The sequence below is a fragment of the Tamandua tetradactyla genome, chromosome 13 (assembly GCF_023851605.1).
Source record: "Tamandua tetradactyla isolate mTamTet1 chromosome 13, mTamTet1.pri, whole genome shotgun sequence".
In the NCBI taxonomy this organism is placed as follows: Eukaryota; Metazoa; Chordata; class Mammalia; order Pilosa; family Myrmecophagidae; genus Tamandua; species Tamandua tetradactyla.
Window position 1 is genome coordinate 67262606 of NC_135339.1, and position 16595 is coordinate 67279200.

At 38.8% G+C, this 16595-nt stretch overlaps 1 protein-coding gene across 3 annotated transcripts in view; it reads left to right on the forward strand.

Moving 5' to 3' along the window:
- Nucleotides 1–16595, forward strand: part of SORCS3 (sortilin related VPS10 domain containing receptor 3) — a 603968-nt gene that overhangs the window by 389842 nt on the left and 197531 nt on the right. For all 3 annotated transcript variants that reach the window (XM_077125964.1, XM_077125965.1, XM_077125966.1), the window contains exon 5: nucleotides 8580–8653. In XM_077125964.1, the coding sequence (XP_076982079.1) occupies nucleotides 8580–8653 (74 nt within the window). The remainder of the gene's footprint in view (nucleotides 1–8579; nucleotides 8654–16595) is intronic.

The window sequence follows — 16595 nt, forward strand, 5'->3', positions numbered from 1 at the left end:
ATTAACTTGGGAGTCCCTGGTGTTTGAGAGAGTATCAGGGGTTTTCTAGATGGGAAAGTTCCATATTTTTTCTGCAGTCCCTCAAGGGACTTTGCCAATACTTTTTAATTATCCACTCAACATAGTCTGGTATGTATCTGAGTATTACATTAATCTATATTGAATTATAAGCCCTTGTTCACAGAAGGGGATGTTTAGATGAACTATTCAGATAGGTTAAGTTAGAATGTGTGGTACAGAAAATTTAGGTTTTAGACAAAATAAAGCTCTCTTCCTTTGGTCTCATTCAGTAGATGAAGTTCTGAGATACAGACACTGGCATCCTTTCCTCTGTATTCTGATTTACCTTAGTCCCACCAGATCGACTTTGTACTCAGGATTTAATCTCTAATTGAATCCTGATCTCCTTTTTGGTACGAACTTGCTTTTAAAAGTAGTTCTTATTTTTGGTGTTGTAGCCTTGCATCTCCCAGGGGAGATATTCTGAAATTTGATAAATAAGTGTGCATTGACCTATACTTTTCTGCTTTTATAACCTTCATGCTCACAACCCTTCTTTTAGCCTTCATTTTATCCTCACACCCACTGTTGTGGAGTCTTCTCTCCTTCCTCTTGAATCCTTTAGATAATCTTCAGGTATCCTCTCCTGTCTTTGCTCTTTCTCCTTTTACATGTGGCAAGTTAGGCCTATGTAGAGTGATTTAGGGCCATATAAGTTTTACTTTTGTAGGAGAATGAGATAATATTTCTGTTTTATTTCCAACATATTTCTTAATGACTAGAATTTTTCACCTTTGTTTTCTGCAATGTTTTGGGGGAACTTATCTTTAATGCCACCTTCTTCTCATCCATTACGACTCAACTCATGGCCCCAAGTCCAAGCCAATTGGACTAACCTTCCTATGAGTCCTCCAAGCGATCCTGCTCGCTGTCCATTGGCCTGCACCTCATAGTTTTTTATTTCCTGCAGACCTGTTTGTCTTTCCCTCAAGGCTTTGAAGTTCTGGAGATCAGGGGACCTTCTGTTATTTATCTTTGTATCATCACAACTAGCTCTCAGCTTAGCACATATTAGATTCTCAATTAACCCTAAATAAATGAATGAGTGATTGAATTGAATTAATTGACTATAGGGAGCTATGTAAAATATTTACATGTTTTTTTATTCATTGGTGATTAAAGGATTGTTTTATGTCATTGGTGACGTCCAATATCAAAGAAGTACCATATAAGTAACACATAATGAGTTCTAAAAAAGGAATGGGAGATACTTCAAGGTAGGATTTCCAAACAAAGTACAGGATGCCCAGCTAAACTTAATTTCAGTTAAACAACAATATTTTTTAGTGTAAGTATGTTCTGAATAGGATATAGCTGAATAGCAATAGCATGGGACATACTCATACTAAGAATTATACATTATTTATGTGAAATTCTAATTTAACTAGAAATCCTATATTTTCATTTGTTGAAACTGGCAACTCTACTTCAAAGTCAAATAACCTACCCTCTACTTCAGAAAGTTTTGTGTTTGCAGAAAACAAAAAGACAACATCTGTCTGTATGGATCATAGTTTAATCACCCTGCACCATGCTCTAAATCTATGAATTTGATGACAAATTTTAAAAATATGGAGATTTATATAAAAATCCAAATTTTAAGGATCCCTTGAAAAAACTTTTATGCCTGGTCACATTAAATCAGCTTTCCTGTTTAGCTAAGAAGCAGCTAAGTCCATTTCTAAATAGAGCCTGACTTTTCCATTTCAATATAGACCAGGATCCTCTATTTCTCCCCAGCATTGAGGTGAAATGTCATTTGCTAAGCAATATCACTCTTGCAGTGTATTTTTCTTAGCGTTGAATGGAATGTGAAACATTTCTTGAACCCAAGTCCTTATTCTTTATCAAAAGTAGGAAAACAAAAGATAGTTCGAGAGGTCCAAGTGTTTCAATAAAAACGGGGAAAACATTCTTGGATAAGCAAAAAACTTGCTCTAGTGTGTGTTAAGTGTCACCAAAATGAACTTGTAACTAAAGAGTACAAATAGTACTCTTTCAATAGCTGTTAAGCTCTAAATCTCCCCTGCAATGTAAGATCTCTGAGGGCAGAGGTTTTTTGTTTATTTTGTTCACTCATGTATCCCAGACCCATAGAGTGGTACTTGCTTCCTATGAGATCAGTACTTGTTAAATGAAGGAAGCAATGAGCCATCTGAGAGAGAGAAAATGTCTATGGCTAGAGATCTTCAAGAAGGGAAGAAAAATGCTGCCTTCTACAAAATAATGACATGGCTAAGTGAACAACCGATGTCTTTCTATGAATATCTTTACATCTCCAGAAGATGGTGTGATAGTTAGGTTCAGGTGTAAAGTTGGCCAAGTGGTGGTGCCTAGTTCTGTTGTTGTGGATTTGAATCTTTAGCTTGTGAAACTCATCTCTATGGCTGATTACATCTGTAGTCTCTAAGGGGAGTGCCTTCCTCAATGAGTGATGTTTAATTTAATTCGTGGGAAGCTTAAAAGAGAGAGTTCAATGCAGCACAGCCCAAGCAACTCAGCATACCTCATTTCAGCACTCCCAGCTCAGCCCAGGCCTTTGGAAATGCAGAAAGGAATCACCCTTGGAAAAGCTGTTGGAACCCAGAAGCCTGGAGAGAAGGCCAGCAGAGATCGCCCTGTGCTTTCCCGTGTAAGAGAGAATCTCAGATGAAAGTTAGCTGCCTTTCCTCTGAAGAACTATTGCATTCTAATAACTAAGTAAATCCTCTTTTATTAGAAGCCAATCCATCTCTGGTGTGTTGCATTCTGGCAACTTTGGCAGATTAGAACAGATGGATAACAGCTGAGGAAGAGGAAGATAGCAGCTGCACAGAGAAGCTGTTGACTACATACCCAGAGTTAAAGGAATATCATCCCACTAGCTATTGAGAGGGATGTCCTGATAATGAGAGGGATGTCTAAGGATGATCCAGAATCCCCTGTGGAATGGATTCTCTTCAGCTGTGTGACCCTGGTTTCTCTCTTGCCTACAACCCAGAGGATGCTTGCTGCAGCCCTTCATAGCCCATCCATGCCCTCCCACTCCACTCTGGCTGACTCCAATAAAGGAGATGCAGAGATCTTCTTACTTTGAGCAGAGCCATACTACACTTTATTTGAAAAATAAAAGACCATTGTGACCACAGTCCATCAGAATGCTGCCTCGAGTCTACAGGCCTTGAGCAAAAATATCAGGATAGTTGTACATTAAGTTTGAACTTGCCTGTCGGTAGAGCTTTTGTTCTATGGCATTCTTCCCTCTACATGGGGGAGATGGAATCTGGTCTGAACACCAAAAGCTTCCATAAAAAGTGCATTTTGTTGTCTCTTCTGAGTATGTCTGGTTACCCCTATATTATTATTATGAATTCACCCTTCTTTTTGTAGAAAGAATCCTTGGGGACATGGCGAAAATGCATGGGTGAGAGAAATCTGCTCTCAAATCCGACTCCTGGCCTTACAGCCCCATGCCTAGGAGTATGGACAACCAAGCAAATAACAACTGGCTTTATCAACTCCATCCAGGCTACCTGCTCTTGGTGGTGGGCGTGAAATGTCTGAGCCTCCTAACGTTCTTATTTTATTCTTTGAACTTGAGTTTCCCAGGTACAACCTGTTCTTCTTCCTGTGGAATATTCCATTGATTAAATTGCTTCTTTCATTCTTCAGCTATCAGATGCTTTTCCCTGGCAGGCTGATGTAATTAGGGAACTAATAACTGAATCAATAAGGAAAAGAGTGTGTTCTTTCATATTTTCCAGCTGTTCAGATGATTCATTTAGAGCTTGCTCTGGGTGTGTTGCTACTGAGTTCGTGCTTGTTAAGAGATATGAGATCAAGACATTTATTGAAAGTAAGCAAAGGAGAGAATCTAGATTGTTGTTTGTAAAGGTCCTGAAATGATATCATTTCAGAGGGGGCTTCAGGAGGTGGGATACAGGGGAAAGCATAGCCTCTTCTATGTAATTTCCCATAAATAAGAAATGTTTACAAAGATTTTTATTGCTTGAAAAACACACCTCGTTTGAATGTTCCATGTAACACATTGGGTTGAAGCCATATAGTATTATACAAACACCATATGAGCTAATATATTGCCTGTCCAAGGAAGAATTTACCACTATCAATGATAATCTGTGTGAAATACTATTTTGTGGAAAATCCTAATTACTTTGTTTAATTCCAGTTGCCTCTTTTAAAAAACTGGGATTTTAATCTGTGGTTTTATAAAAGGTAACTCGAGAGATAAACCTAATCTATACATTATAATTAGAAAATTGCCACTATAAAAATAAATAGAATAAAATGTAAACTTGCATCATTATTTAAATATGACGCATATCATCATACAACAAATCTGAAAATGAAAAGTTTTAAAAAATGTATCAACTATCCATAATCCCACAACTCAAAGATAATTGCTAGTACTATTTTGGCATATTTCTTACAAATATGTTTCAAGATTTTGTTAATACTTTAAATCAAGTTAGTGTGAATGTATTTGTGTTTTGTAATATATATTTAAATTAATAATGTACTGAGCATTTTCATATCATTAATAGTCTTTAAAACTTACTATGCTTTATTTCAGTTTGAATACTAGACTTTAATATTTTAATTACAAAACCAGTGCATGTACATAATAATTTTTAAACTCTAGGTAACCAAAAGAAAGAAATACCAAGTGTCTTCAATCTTACTTTGCAAACAGAACTAGTATCATCCACATGGCATATATTGCATGACAGTGTAATTATCTGCATTTCCGTCTTCCATTGACCATGGCTTTTTTTACCTTTGTAACCTCAGTACTTTGTCCGGAGTGCTTAGTGTATAGTAGTTTCTTGATAAGTTTTTAACAAATGAGTAAATGAATGAATAAATAAAGAAATGGATGAACCAGTGTATGAATGGAGAGGCTGCAAAGATCCAGCTTGTTATGGCATAAAATACATTTCAGTCTCAGCGACTTACTATAGATTGAGAGACAAGGTAGCTAACCTAAGGCCCTTAATGAATAGGCACCTGCTCTTTCTATTCATCTAAATCAGCCTCTAGGTGGAGAATTCAATTTAATTTTTCTTCCATCAGTCAAATTGAAGAGCTGAAAAAGCAAAACCAGAGACGGGGAGAGGCAGGTGGAACACGGCTTAGATGAGCTCAGTCGCTGAGCCCTCGTTGTTTCTGTATTAGAGAGGACATAAATGAAAGGAATAATGCTTCTTTCGAGAGTGGACCCCAGCAGTCGCTGTGGTGGATGGCATTCTGCCACCACTAGGATCCTCCGTGATGGAAGGACTAATAATTTCCCTGGAGAACTGACACTGCTGGTCTCAGTGTGACTTTCATGGCTTTTCCCTTGATGGTCTCTAGAGTTTGCAACAGAGGAAGACATGCATACTGCAGGATTTTATGAGAAGGAATTTGATTCTCTGTTTGGTATGACTGGAATCAGTATGACAGGTATCTGATCCCTTAGGGTTCTGTAAGATTCCAACCAGAGTGTCTTTTGTACTTAATTGGGAAACATGTGTCTCAAGTCTGGACATCTGTCCATGAGACACCAGCCATGGGAAGGAGGGTGGTCCATTTCTTAAAGCCCTGCATGGAAATTCACTCCTTGCAATTAAATATGTGGATATATTCTTCCCAATGGGATGATCTTATCCTTGCAAGCTGTCTCCATCGTCCCACACCCACTGTAAATATATATTCAGGTAAATATAGAAGTATCCACAATAAATAGATGGATGATGGATAGACAACTTCCATGTCCCTTTTGACTAACAATGGTCATCACATCCCTTCTTCCTCTTGAAAACTCTTCCATAAACCAAGCTTAAGACCTTACCATATTTGTGCTTTTGTACTCATCTCCTCTACCTAGTAAAATCGCCATCCATCTTCCTTCCTGTCCACCCCACACCTGTCTCTAAAGGCTCAACTCACGACATGGCCTCACTGTTTCATTTTCACCCTTGCTAATCTTCCCCATCTCTAAACATCTAGAGCTCTTAGCCTTTCCCCTCTTCCTCCCTCTGCCGCAGTGTGTACCTGTATGTATGTTTGGGGCTTCTTTGCCTCCTAAAGGATTTGGCTACTATTCAGTCTCATGGTGTGGAGTTAGTATTGTTTTATTCTCGAAGGTGGCAAATAAAGGAATAGAGGAAGGCACTAGAGGCGATAGGGAGCAGCACTGCCTACTTTTCCCGTGTGCAAAGTTGGACACACAAAGTCATTAGCACTTAACTCATACCTCATTGAGTGAGAGCCCAGCTAGATAAATACTGCGGAAGCTGGTATAGAGTCAGTGTGATCAGTCAAGTGAGGATTGACACCCAGATTTTCCACAGAGTTGCTGGGTAGGTGAGTGAATTTGCAGCTCCAAGCCATAGTAGTTTTTTCTATAAAATGGGAATGTTAATGTAACACCTTGACTACATAATTGGCTGTTTTGAGGATAAAAAGAAATATATATGTAATACATATATGTATCTGTGTGTATGTATATTTTATATGTATACTATGCATTACTAGATAAAAATATTTTTAAAATATAGTTGCTGGTGCCAAGGTTCAACACATATTTTCAGAATTAAACTGAAATGGGCCAAAATTTTCCCCAAGCCCCGCACATAGTTCTGAAATAATCAGAATTTCGTACAAAAAATATTTCTACATGAATTATTTGATTACAGGTTCAGACCTTTAGAGATGACAAAGTTATCTGGGTCTGTGTGCTTGAGAGCACATCCTTACAGGTGAACAGCTGCTGGGCACGTGATTGCATAAACCTACTTCACCTGGCACTGTTTCTATACACTCGAAAACTCTGAATTCTGCCTTCCTGCCTTTCCCTACCTGCAGACATTTTCAGGAAAAATATAAACATGATGGAATTCCATTATAACCTAGATACCATGGCAGAATGGAATGAAACTAGAGCCAGACACCAGAAAATGTTAATCCTACTTTCTTTAGCCAAAACTTAGTTCTCCAAATTTGAGCTTCATTAGCCATGAAAAAGGAGTTTGGGGTATACTCCAGTTACGTGCCAGGCATTGTATAGCCACAAATACACAACGATGAATAAGGCGTGATCCTTGCCCCTTCTTATGACTCACAGTCTAATCGAGGGAGCGAGACATGCCAACCAACTACTCAGTGTGAACAGTTTTCTGGAGGTAGACAGTAAACGTAGTGGTGGCAGCATGGAGGGAGTGATGAACCCCTGCCTGGGTGGATCAGCAGATGTTTGAGAGCACAGGTCTAAGAAATAACTACCTCCTTCCTTCAGGAATGTTGTGAGTCTCAAATTTGTGTTAAAAGAGCAATAAGGTGGAATTATCAGTCAGGTTCAGATATTATATTTCCAGGCACGACTGTTCAATTGAGAATAAACTCAGTACTCCTGGTTAGTCTCCTATAGGGATGCCAGCTTATCCTAATGGGCTTTAAAGGGGTCAGACTCTTCTTTCATAAAGTAAGTGGATGTGGAATCTGATTTCATGAACTTGGTGGGTGGCTCCTTTTTAAATTTTCCAAAATCTTGGGGCTGATCTAGAATTTGTTCTCATTCTGAGTGCACTCTCTCCTTACCTGCCTGTTTCCATTATTGCTTTATGCAACAGATATTTAGTGGACACCTCATATGTATTCAAGGAATATAAATACAACCAAATAACAGACAGATCTGAAAAACATAATCATGTATTTTCTATGATAAGTGCCCAATGGAAACAAAGAATGAGTATATTGAGTTGCGAAGGGAGAAAGATTAGTGGGATGAAGTGGTCAGCAGAGGCTTTGTGGAGGAAGCGTACTTGGGCTGGCCTTGCATAGATGGGTATGTTTTGCTTAGATATAAGAGGGGAGGTGCTTCTGGCCTTATCTGTGCTTTCCTGCAAAGACAAGGGAGGGTAAATGATCATGACATCTTTGGTGCCACTGGGAAGCCGATTTTGTTTAGATTATATATTGAGTAAGAGATGAAATGGAAGGTGCACACTATTTCATGTATAGTTTTGGCTCAAATATCAGTTGATTAGCATTTTTACATGTATGTCCTATGAGCACAGAATCTGCCTGTCCCTTATCTTCATATTCCTCATTAGGAGTTTTTTAAATAGTCTTGCATGTAGGAGTTTTAAAATAAATAGTCCTTGAATACATGTAGCTGAATTGATTTAAATGTAGCTAGAGAGACTCCATGGAATTTGAAGAAAAAAGGAGAAGAAAGAATTTGCTAATAGCTCCACCCCTAAAGGAAAGAATGATGGTCATCAGAAATGGATTTACACTCAGCTCAAAGACATCAGCCAATTTGATATGTATCAAGCAGCTACTTGGTGCTAGAATGCATCATGCTAAGCAGAGCAGAGTTTTGTTCATACATTTTCATCCAGATAGAATGGATGCCTTCTTGGATGTGTGTAGTATTCTAGTGTATTGGAATGGGCTATACCAGGCAGAGTGCACATGTATTCATGTTCAAAAGTGACCTTGATGCTTAATGCTCTCACTTCATTGTTTTGCAGCTCTACAGCTCCATGGACTTTGGAAGACGGTGGCAACTCATGCATGAGCGTATCACACCCAACAGGTTTTACTGGTAAGCTCCAACCACAGACTCACCACCTGCTGGGATAAAGAATTCTCAGCGTAGCTCTTTGGGCAATACTAGTTACCTTGACTATTTGAAAAGTAATGCATATTAGCCCCTTGCTGCCTAGGATGATCCCTGGACCAGCATATCAATGTCACCTGGGAACTTGTTAGAAATGCAGACTCTCAGGTCTTGCCCCAGACTTACTAAACTGGAATCTGTATGTAACAGGGTTCCCAGAGGATTCAAGTGCACATTTAAGTGTGAGAAGCCCTGGTCTACAGGAGTGCTCCACGAGCATGGTCGTGACTTGGTACTCTCAGCTATGTAATTACCCCACCTCTTTTTACAAAAAAGAAAAAAGAAATCTCCCTATATCTGCCTATTCTAAAAAGCAGCATTTCCCAAAATGTACTCTGCAAGAACACTACTTCCACACAGTGCTTCTCCTATCATAAAAGTCTGCATGGCCAAATACATCTAGGTAACAATTATGCGACACTTCCCCTCTTGGAGACTCACAGTTCATGCTAGCAGGTTGAAGGCTCTGGAGAACCCCTGATGTGAGGAAACCTGCCAGACTTTAAGTCACTGATTCCCAAACTTATTTCACTACCAAATCCTTTTTCTCAAGTTACACCTGATATATCCTTCGGAACTACTTATGGGGAGCATATTCTAAAAAACCTTTCAGCGATGCATTTTCCTTGTGTTCCTTTATAATTGCGTAAGATATTTGCCTTGGTTGTAGCAAGTTTAGTATAATTTTGCCTTTTACACTTCCCTACTCTATCTTGAAAATGCTTCTTACTTGTATCTTGCTTTCATTTCAACAGTGGTGATGGCCAAAGGAATGGGGATTAGGAAGCATACACCAAAGGAACTAAAATATACTTACTTACAAAGTAAAAGCAAAAGCGAAAGCAACAGTATTTGAAAATAGTACCTATTCTATGTCTCTTTTTAAATACTTTAATTCCCTTAAAAAGTATATGCTAACCATTATGCTTTACACAAGACAGGGGTGTATGTACGAGCAAGGGGGATGAATACTTTGTGCATATACATATTCACATCAACATCTTTAGAAACAATAGCTTCCAGAAAACATATGTACAGAATTTTAAAATGATGACTGTCCAAGCATACTGTAAAAATGAACTGTGTTTTATTGGACACAGTTCGGAGTAGCTGGAGGAAAGAAGAGAGTTGGGATATTAGTCTCTATTCCACTCCTGGAATATCCCCCACTATTTTTGCCCCTTACAGGTCAGTTACTGTATTTGGATTTCTTAAAATATTTCAGTAGACTAAGAGAAAAAGGAAATATTTGTTTCTGTGATATTCCACCTCTATTACTGCAGCCTTTTGCTCAGCTGAGATGGTCCAATTTATCAGTTTGCCACTACTCAGATGCCACTCAAAAGAAAGAACAATACAAATAAAGAAAGAAAGAGAGCCCTCTGCTACTTCTGGAAAAACTCTTGAGTTAGTAAGGCAGTTGGCCAACTAGAAAGTCAAGCTGATGGCAAAGGAAAGCATAGTAGGCTGGATAAGCCTTGTCATCATTTCTGAAGGAAATCAAATTAAGTGGATAAGGGGGAGCATTTCCCTATCTTTTGCAAAGTGCAAGAAGAGAATGTTCCAGCTGCTGTTCCCTCTCCCCCTTCCTTTGTGCAGAAGAAAGAATAAACCCCTGGTGCTGATAATTGTGTTTCATCTTTCCTCTACTCTGTGCTTCTTTCATATATGCCCCTATGGGGAAGTATAAAAGTTAGTGCCCATGCTAGCGAGCCAAGTGGTAGCTGAAAATTTCATTTTTGTAATTATCATGTCTCCATTTCTGATATATAATTGCCATGATTATTCTTTTAGGTGTCCGAGGAGTCACAGAGAAAGAGCTTATTTGACACAAACCTTTTTCCCAATGACAGACTCCGAGGCTGTCTAAAACTCTAAACCACGTATTTTGAAAAGACATAGTCTATATAGGGTAAGGAGTAGAAATATTATCTGGTACCTCCTTGAGAAAAGACAAAATCTTCATTTTTCTGGGTGATCCTTTTCAGCTGTGGTTCTCTCATCTATATAATGGGAACAGTATTTTCCTTGTCGATTGCATTGAGGTTGTTGAGAGGAACAGATGTGATCAAGTGGACTTTTGGGCAGTTATAGTTTCAATTCTACATTCCAGATTTATAATTTGTGATTTTACATTCAAATCTTTATTTACTGTTTGTTAACAGTTCTGAAGACCATGAGATCTAAGTGGTTTGTTTCCTTTTTCTGGGCTCAAATTTGGTGGCGAGGCTGGACTATGCATGAGTATCTGGTAACAGCTGAGTGGATCTAATTTACTGCCAAGCTTTCACAGCTCAACCTGACTTTATTGTTCTCTCCTCTTTATTGAATCATAACTCTCATGCAGTGGTGTAAACAAAACAGAGCTACAACAAAAAAACCCTAAAACGACTTCTTTAGGTGGTGGTGTAGATGAAGTGGTATTGAGGACGATGGGGGAATGTTGGGGTAAAAGCTGGAAAGCAATCATGGCAAAAACGAGACACTGACATGAGAGATGTTAAAAAAAAAATACATTTAAGGTTGCATGGACAAATAGACTAAACCTGTGATTCAGATGAATGCTTGCCCAAATAGTGTTATTCATAATTTGGAGATTTGCAAATGTCTAGAGGCATATCCTTTATGTACGGCAAGGTACATCTCCTATGTCACCTTCAGTTTTTGGAAAGCAACAGCCAAGAGGGACATTCTTGGGAGAAGAACACTAATCCAGAAGTGATTTCTGCCAACATTACTGGAAGAACTATGGATTGCATAATGTCTCATATTTACTTTCTCATCTATGGTGATGATCGTCGTGATGGTTGTGGTCGGGTGTTGGAGATTGTTGAGTCACTATCATTATCCTCTGTTTCCACTTTGGTGCCTCCTAGCGGCCAGTGGGTTAGGCATGGCATGGGCTATAGTATTCATTACCATCAATAATAAAAGCTTCATCTACAGATAAAATTCTCTGTAAGAGTTCAGATGTTCTGACTCCATCATAAGAGGACATCTAGGAATCTTACACTGCAGAGTAACTCAGTCATGAGACTCATACCCCAAGATGAGGGGACAGCTGACCAGAAGGCTTCTTCCTTATATATGACCCTTTCAATCCCTTGTTACTGGTTATCAGGCAGAGCAGCATGCCACTCATCACCCTGGCTGCTTCAGGAGTTAATATTTGCAGGGAGGTCACAAAGTGGAATAAGCGTCCTAATGTATTACTTCCATTCTCCCTAGTCCCTGCTTGGGTAGAAATATCTTTGGAAAATAGTTTTGTTGTTGTTTCTTTTTAATATCCTACTGAGCTGCAAATAAAAAGTATTTCCACTCTTCCCTTGGGAAATGTTTAACAGGCAGGAACATTCTGCAGTAGAAGATTGTTTTTCCACCTCCTATGTGAATACTTGTTCATGGCTTTGCCTCTGTGGCCTCTCACCTTTCCCAGATGTTCAGCCCCTTCAGGCATCTTTTTTCAGTTAGGTCATATCTGTACTGAGTCCTTGTGTTCTCTGTATAACTGGGCAGGTCTCTAAGTGCCTCTGGTCTCTGATGGCATCTGCTTGCATAGAGTTGTGAAAGGGGGAATGGATGTCTTCAATGGCCCCTCTTTACTAACTCCTTTCCCTTTATTCCTTTTCCAGAAAGATCAGGGTCCTTTTGTTCCTCTTCCTTTCCATTACTGTAGGAAAGTGTTCTGATGATGTAATACACCTAAGGGGTCAAGGCCTTAAGACTCTTAATCCTTTTATGGGGCATTTGTAATAAGACAGGACTTTGAGAGGTAGAAATGCTTTAGGAAGTGAACAGGTTTGCTAGAAGCTCTAGATCAGACCATTTTAAGAGCTGTGTGGAGAAGATCCCCTAAAGCCTGTTCTTTGGAGCGGGTTTGATGTCTGGCAACAGGCTGACGAGTGGCTGATGTACAAGGACAGGCAGGATGGGCTCTGAGTCTCTGTTGTACTTTGCCTAAGGTTGCAGGAGCTGTGCAGCGATGGCCGTGCCAGCAGCTTCTCGTGTGTTCTTACAGAAAGGGCCTGAGGCAGGAGAGGAAGAATGGAAAACTGCAGCGTGTCTCTTGTATTAGACACGTCTTGGCAAAAGAGTCTTTTAAAAGGAGAAGGGTGAGCCGCAAAAAGAGAACTGACTGAAAGTCCTTTCACTGTGGTCTTTCCCTTCCATTCTTTTATTGTTCTTACTTTCCCATGAATAATGGCTTGTAACCTAAACATATTATGTGTGAATTTGTATAATCTGCTTTATCCCCTTTAATGTTCTATTATGACCATTTTTATGCTATTATAAAATCTTTATATCCATCATCTTTAATTGGCTTCCCAGCACTTCGTTATGTACAGATGCATACTATATTAATCTGCTCCATTTTTATTGGACATTAAAATTTTTTTCGTATTTTTCAAAGTTATAAATAATCATCCCATTGATGTTTTTAATGTAAATTTATTTAATGGCTAGCATTGTGTTCTTGGACTAGTGTCCTAGGTATCCCATGTAAAAACTTGATTGCTTTTTTCTGAGTCTCAGCATAGTGTCGCATTTAGACTATATGGCCCAAATTTGACCCTGAAAGCATTTTTAGGGTTTTTTTTTTTTACTTTTCAGAGTAATGTAGGGTTTTTGCTCTTATTTATTTATTTATTTATTTATTTATTTATTTATTTACTTTGCTGAACATTGTTCTGATGGAGGCTGCACAGAGGGAATACATCACAGAGGAAGTTCTTCTAAAATTCCTCTATCCATATCTGTCCTTCCAAAGTCCTGATCATTATGATAATAACTTACAAATTTCCTCTTGTCAGAGGTTCTACAGCTCTTCAGTGACAGGGATTTTCTGTCCACTCTTCATCCCCTTCCAGAGCTCTCCCTATACCTAAGCCATCCTCTCCAAGCAGCATAGCTTTTGTTTTGTATAGAGTGATCTACTCTCTCATTTACTCCTCCATTCAGCACATCCACTTCCACCCCCAACAAAGCAATACAATATTCTTTAAGATGCGTATTCCTTAGAACGTAGAGGAGGAGCCATTGGTAATAGGGTTTAATATTTTTTGTTTAATCACCACCAGAAAGGAAATCATTGCATCAAATAATATATACATTGTGAATGCCTTTAATACCTTTCATTCAAAATATTTTCAAAATCACGTGCCATGGTACATCCCCACCTATGCCATATTACAGTGCCAGTCTCTCTCCTTGTGGTAGGTGTGTGGATGAACCCAAGTGAACGCTGCCTCCTGAACACTGTACCATTGTGTAGTCCCCTCCCCTTCCATGGGGGCAGGATCTAGTGAGCTGCTTCTAGCAAACAAAATTTGGCAGAGGGGATGAAGGGGATGAAAGTTAGCTTCTGAGATAAGGTTACCCAAAGATTGTGGCTTTTATCCTGGGTGTGCTATTGTGCTTGCAACTGCCGTGTTGGGAGGTGCCCAATGGAGAAGTCCATGTGTCAGGGAACTGAGGGAGGCCTCCAACCAACAGCCGATGAGGAAATGAGGGCCTCAATCCACCAGCTCACAAGGAATTAACTGCTGGCGCAATTACATGAGTGAGCTCAATCTCAGATCCTCTTCCAGTTGAACCTTCAGGGGAGACTGCAGTCCTGGCCAAAACTTTGATTGAAGCCTCCTGAGAGACCTTGAGGCAGAGGTACCCAGCTAAGCCCTGCCCAGATTCCTGGCCCACAGCAACAGTGAGATAATAAGTATTTGATGTTTTCAGATACTAAATTTTGTAGAAATTTGTTATATAGCAATAAATAACCAATACACTTCTCCCTGAGCATTACTTTTTTCCAGTTTATTTCTGAACACAGGGTCACTATTTCTGGCTTGGATCACTTCCTCCGCTTTACCTTTATGGTCTCAACACTACATGTTGGCATATCGCCTATTTTTCAGATATACCCTACAGTAGGGAAATATATCCATGTCCTGATACTACTACTGATGCTCAGTCGCTATGTGGTTTGAAGGTTTAGAAACAGACCTCAGAGTCCTAGCCTCCGCCTGAGTGAGGCTTACTTAATATAGTGAGGTGTACTAGGCATTGTCTTATTTTATTTATATTTGAATGCCAAGATTGTGTCACTTTGAGGATATTGTCAGGTGTTAATGTGTGTGTGTATACACACACATGAACCACATATGCCCATACCCATACAGAGAACTATTGATTTCATTTCACTATGTTATCTGGGTCCTCACTTACCCCTCTAAGCCTGGTTGCAGCTATGTGTGGTGGATGTTGGGCACAGGAGTGGGAGGTCAAAATGAGGAATGGGTTACCTTGAGATAAAGTGTCAGAAGTGAACCCTATTGCATCTCTTATCTCAAATTAATCTCTCTAGATGTCACCTGTCCTGGAATGCATCTTATGTTTTGCTTGGAGAATGGACTCATTCTACCACAGAGACAGAGTTAAAGAAAAGGCAGCATGGCTTGAGATTGCTTCCCGGAAAATCAAGATCTTTTCAAACAAAGTTAACATTATGGGCTCAATTTTTGAAACTTTCTCTAAACGTGCATCTACAATTTTGCAAACACAGTCATTTGCAATCTTAAGTAATAGGATTTAGGCATCGACCTGATATGAGGGATCAGATTTAGAAGCCCTTTGCAAACCAGGGTGCACGGCAAATAATATTTAATTCAGCTCTCTCTTACATTTTTAAAATGATGTAGCAATTTAAAGATACATTACATTCAAAATAATACATGCCAGGTCAGAAGGGGAGATATGACAGCTTAGCTTGCTTGCAAACAGAAATCATTTTCTTGTTTGTTGGTGGGGTGCCATCTTGGCTTTGGAAGAGCTGTCGTACTGCTGAGAGCAAATTGTGGTGTTCCAAAGCTAAACATGGTCGACAGCCAGTGCACTGAGGAAGAGTTCCGGATGAAATAAAAACATGTTGCATGCATGTAATAATTAGCACATGTGAGTTCTGTGAGGTAGGAAAAATACTGATTTCTTTTCTAGGAAATAGAGAAAGGATCATACTGCTCTGCCTGGGTTGGGGTTAGAACAAGGAAGCGCTTGGGAAGGATTGCAAACTCTAGGGAGCCCCCTACCAAGAAGTATCCTGGAAATATTGTGTGATTCTGAGTATGTGAAATATCTAGAATAGGCAAATTCATAGAGGCAGAAAGTAGATTAGAGTTCACTGGGGGCTATAGGCTGGAGGGTGAAGGACAGAGAATGAGGCATTATTGCTTAGCGGGTAGAGTTTCTGTTTGGAGTGACAAAAATTTTGGAAAAAATGGTGATAGCACAGCATTTGAAGGTAGATAATGCCACTGCATTGTGCGATTAAAATGTGAAACTTTTTATTATATATGTTAACAAAATAAAAATGTTAAAATATGTTGAATAATTAATAAAAAAGAAATGACTAAACCTTTTACGAAAAGATAGAGAGGTTATGTCAGAATGGCAGAAAATAATTTTAAAAGACACAAACACAGTTTAAACACTTTTTTATCTTTATAAACACAAGTTTGATGTAGACATTTAAGGAAAGACAGAAAAAGAAAAGGGAAATAATTACGCATAATTTTGTGCCCAGAAAATTCCACTTAAAAAAGTCAAGGACTTCTTTGGTCTTTTTTTACTATATGATATGGCATAACTATAAACATGTATTTAAATTTTTATCACAATTAAGATCATGCTGCTTATAAAATTTTGAATCATTTGAAAAATGTAATTATTTTCCTATCCTATCTTCTACTATTTATAAACATCATTTAAAACTTGGATTGAAGCCAATTTGTGGATGTAGAATAATTTAATCATTATTTTATCATTTGACATTAGTCTTGTTTCTAAATGTTTACTATTAAAGATACTGTAGAGG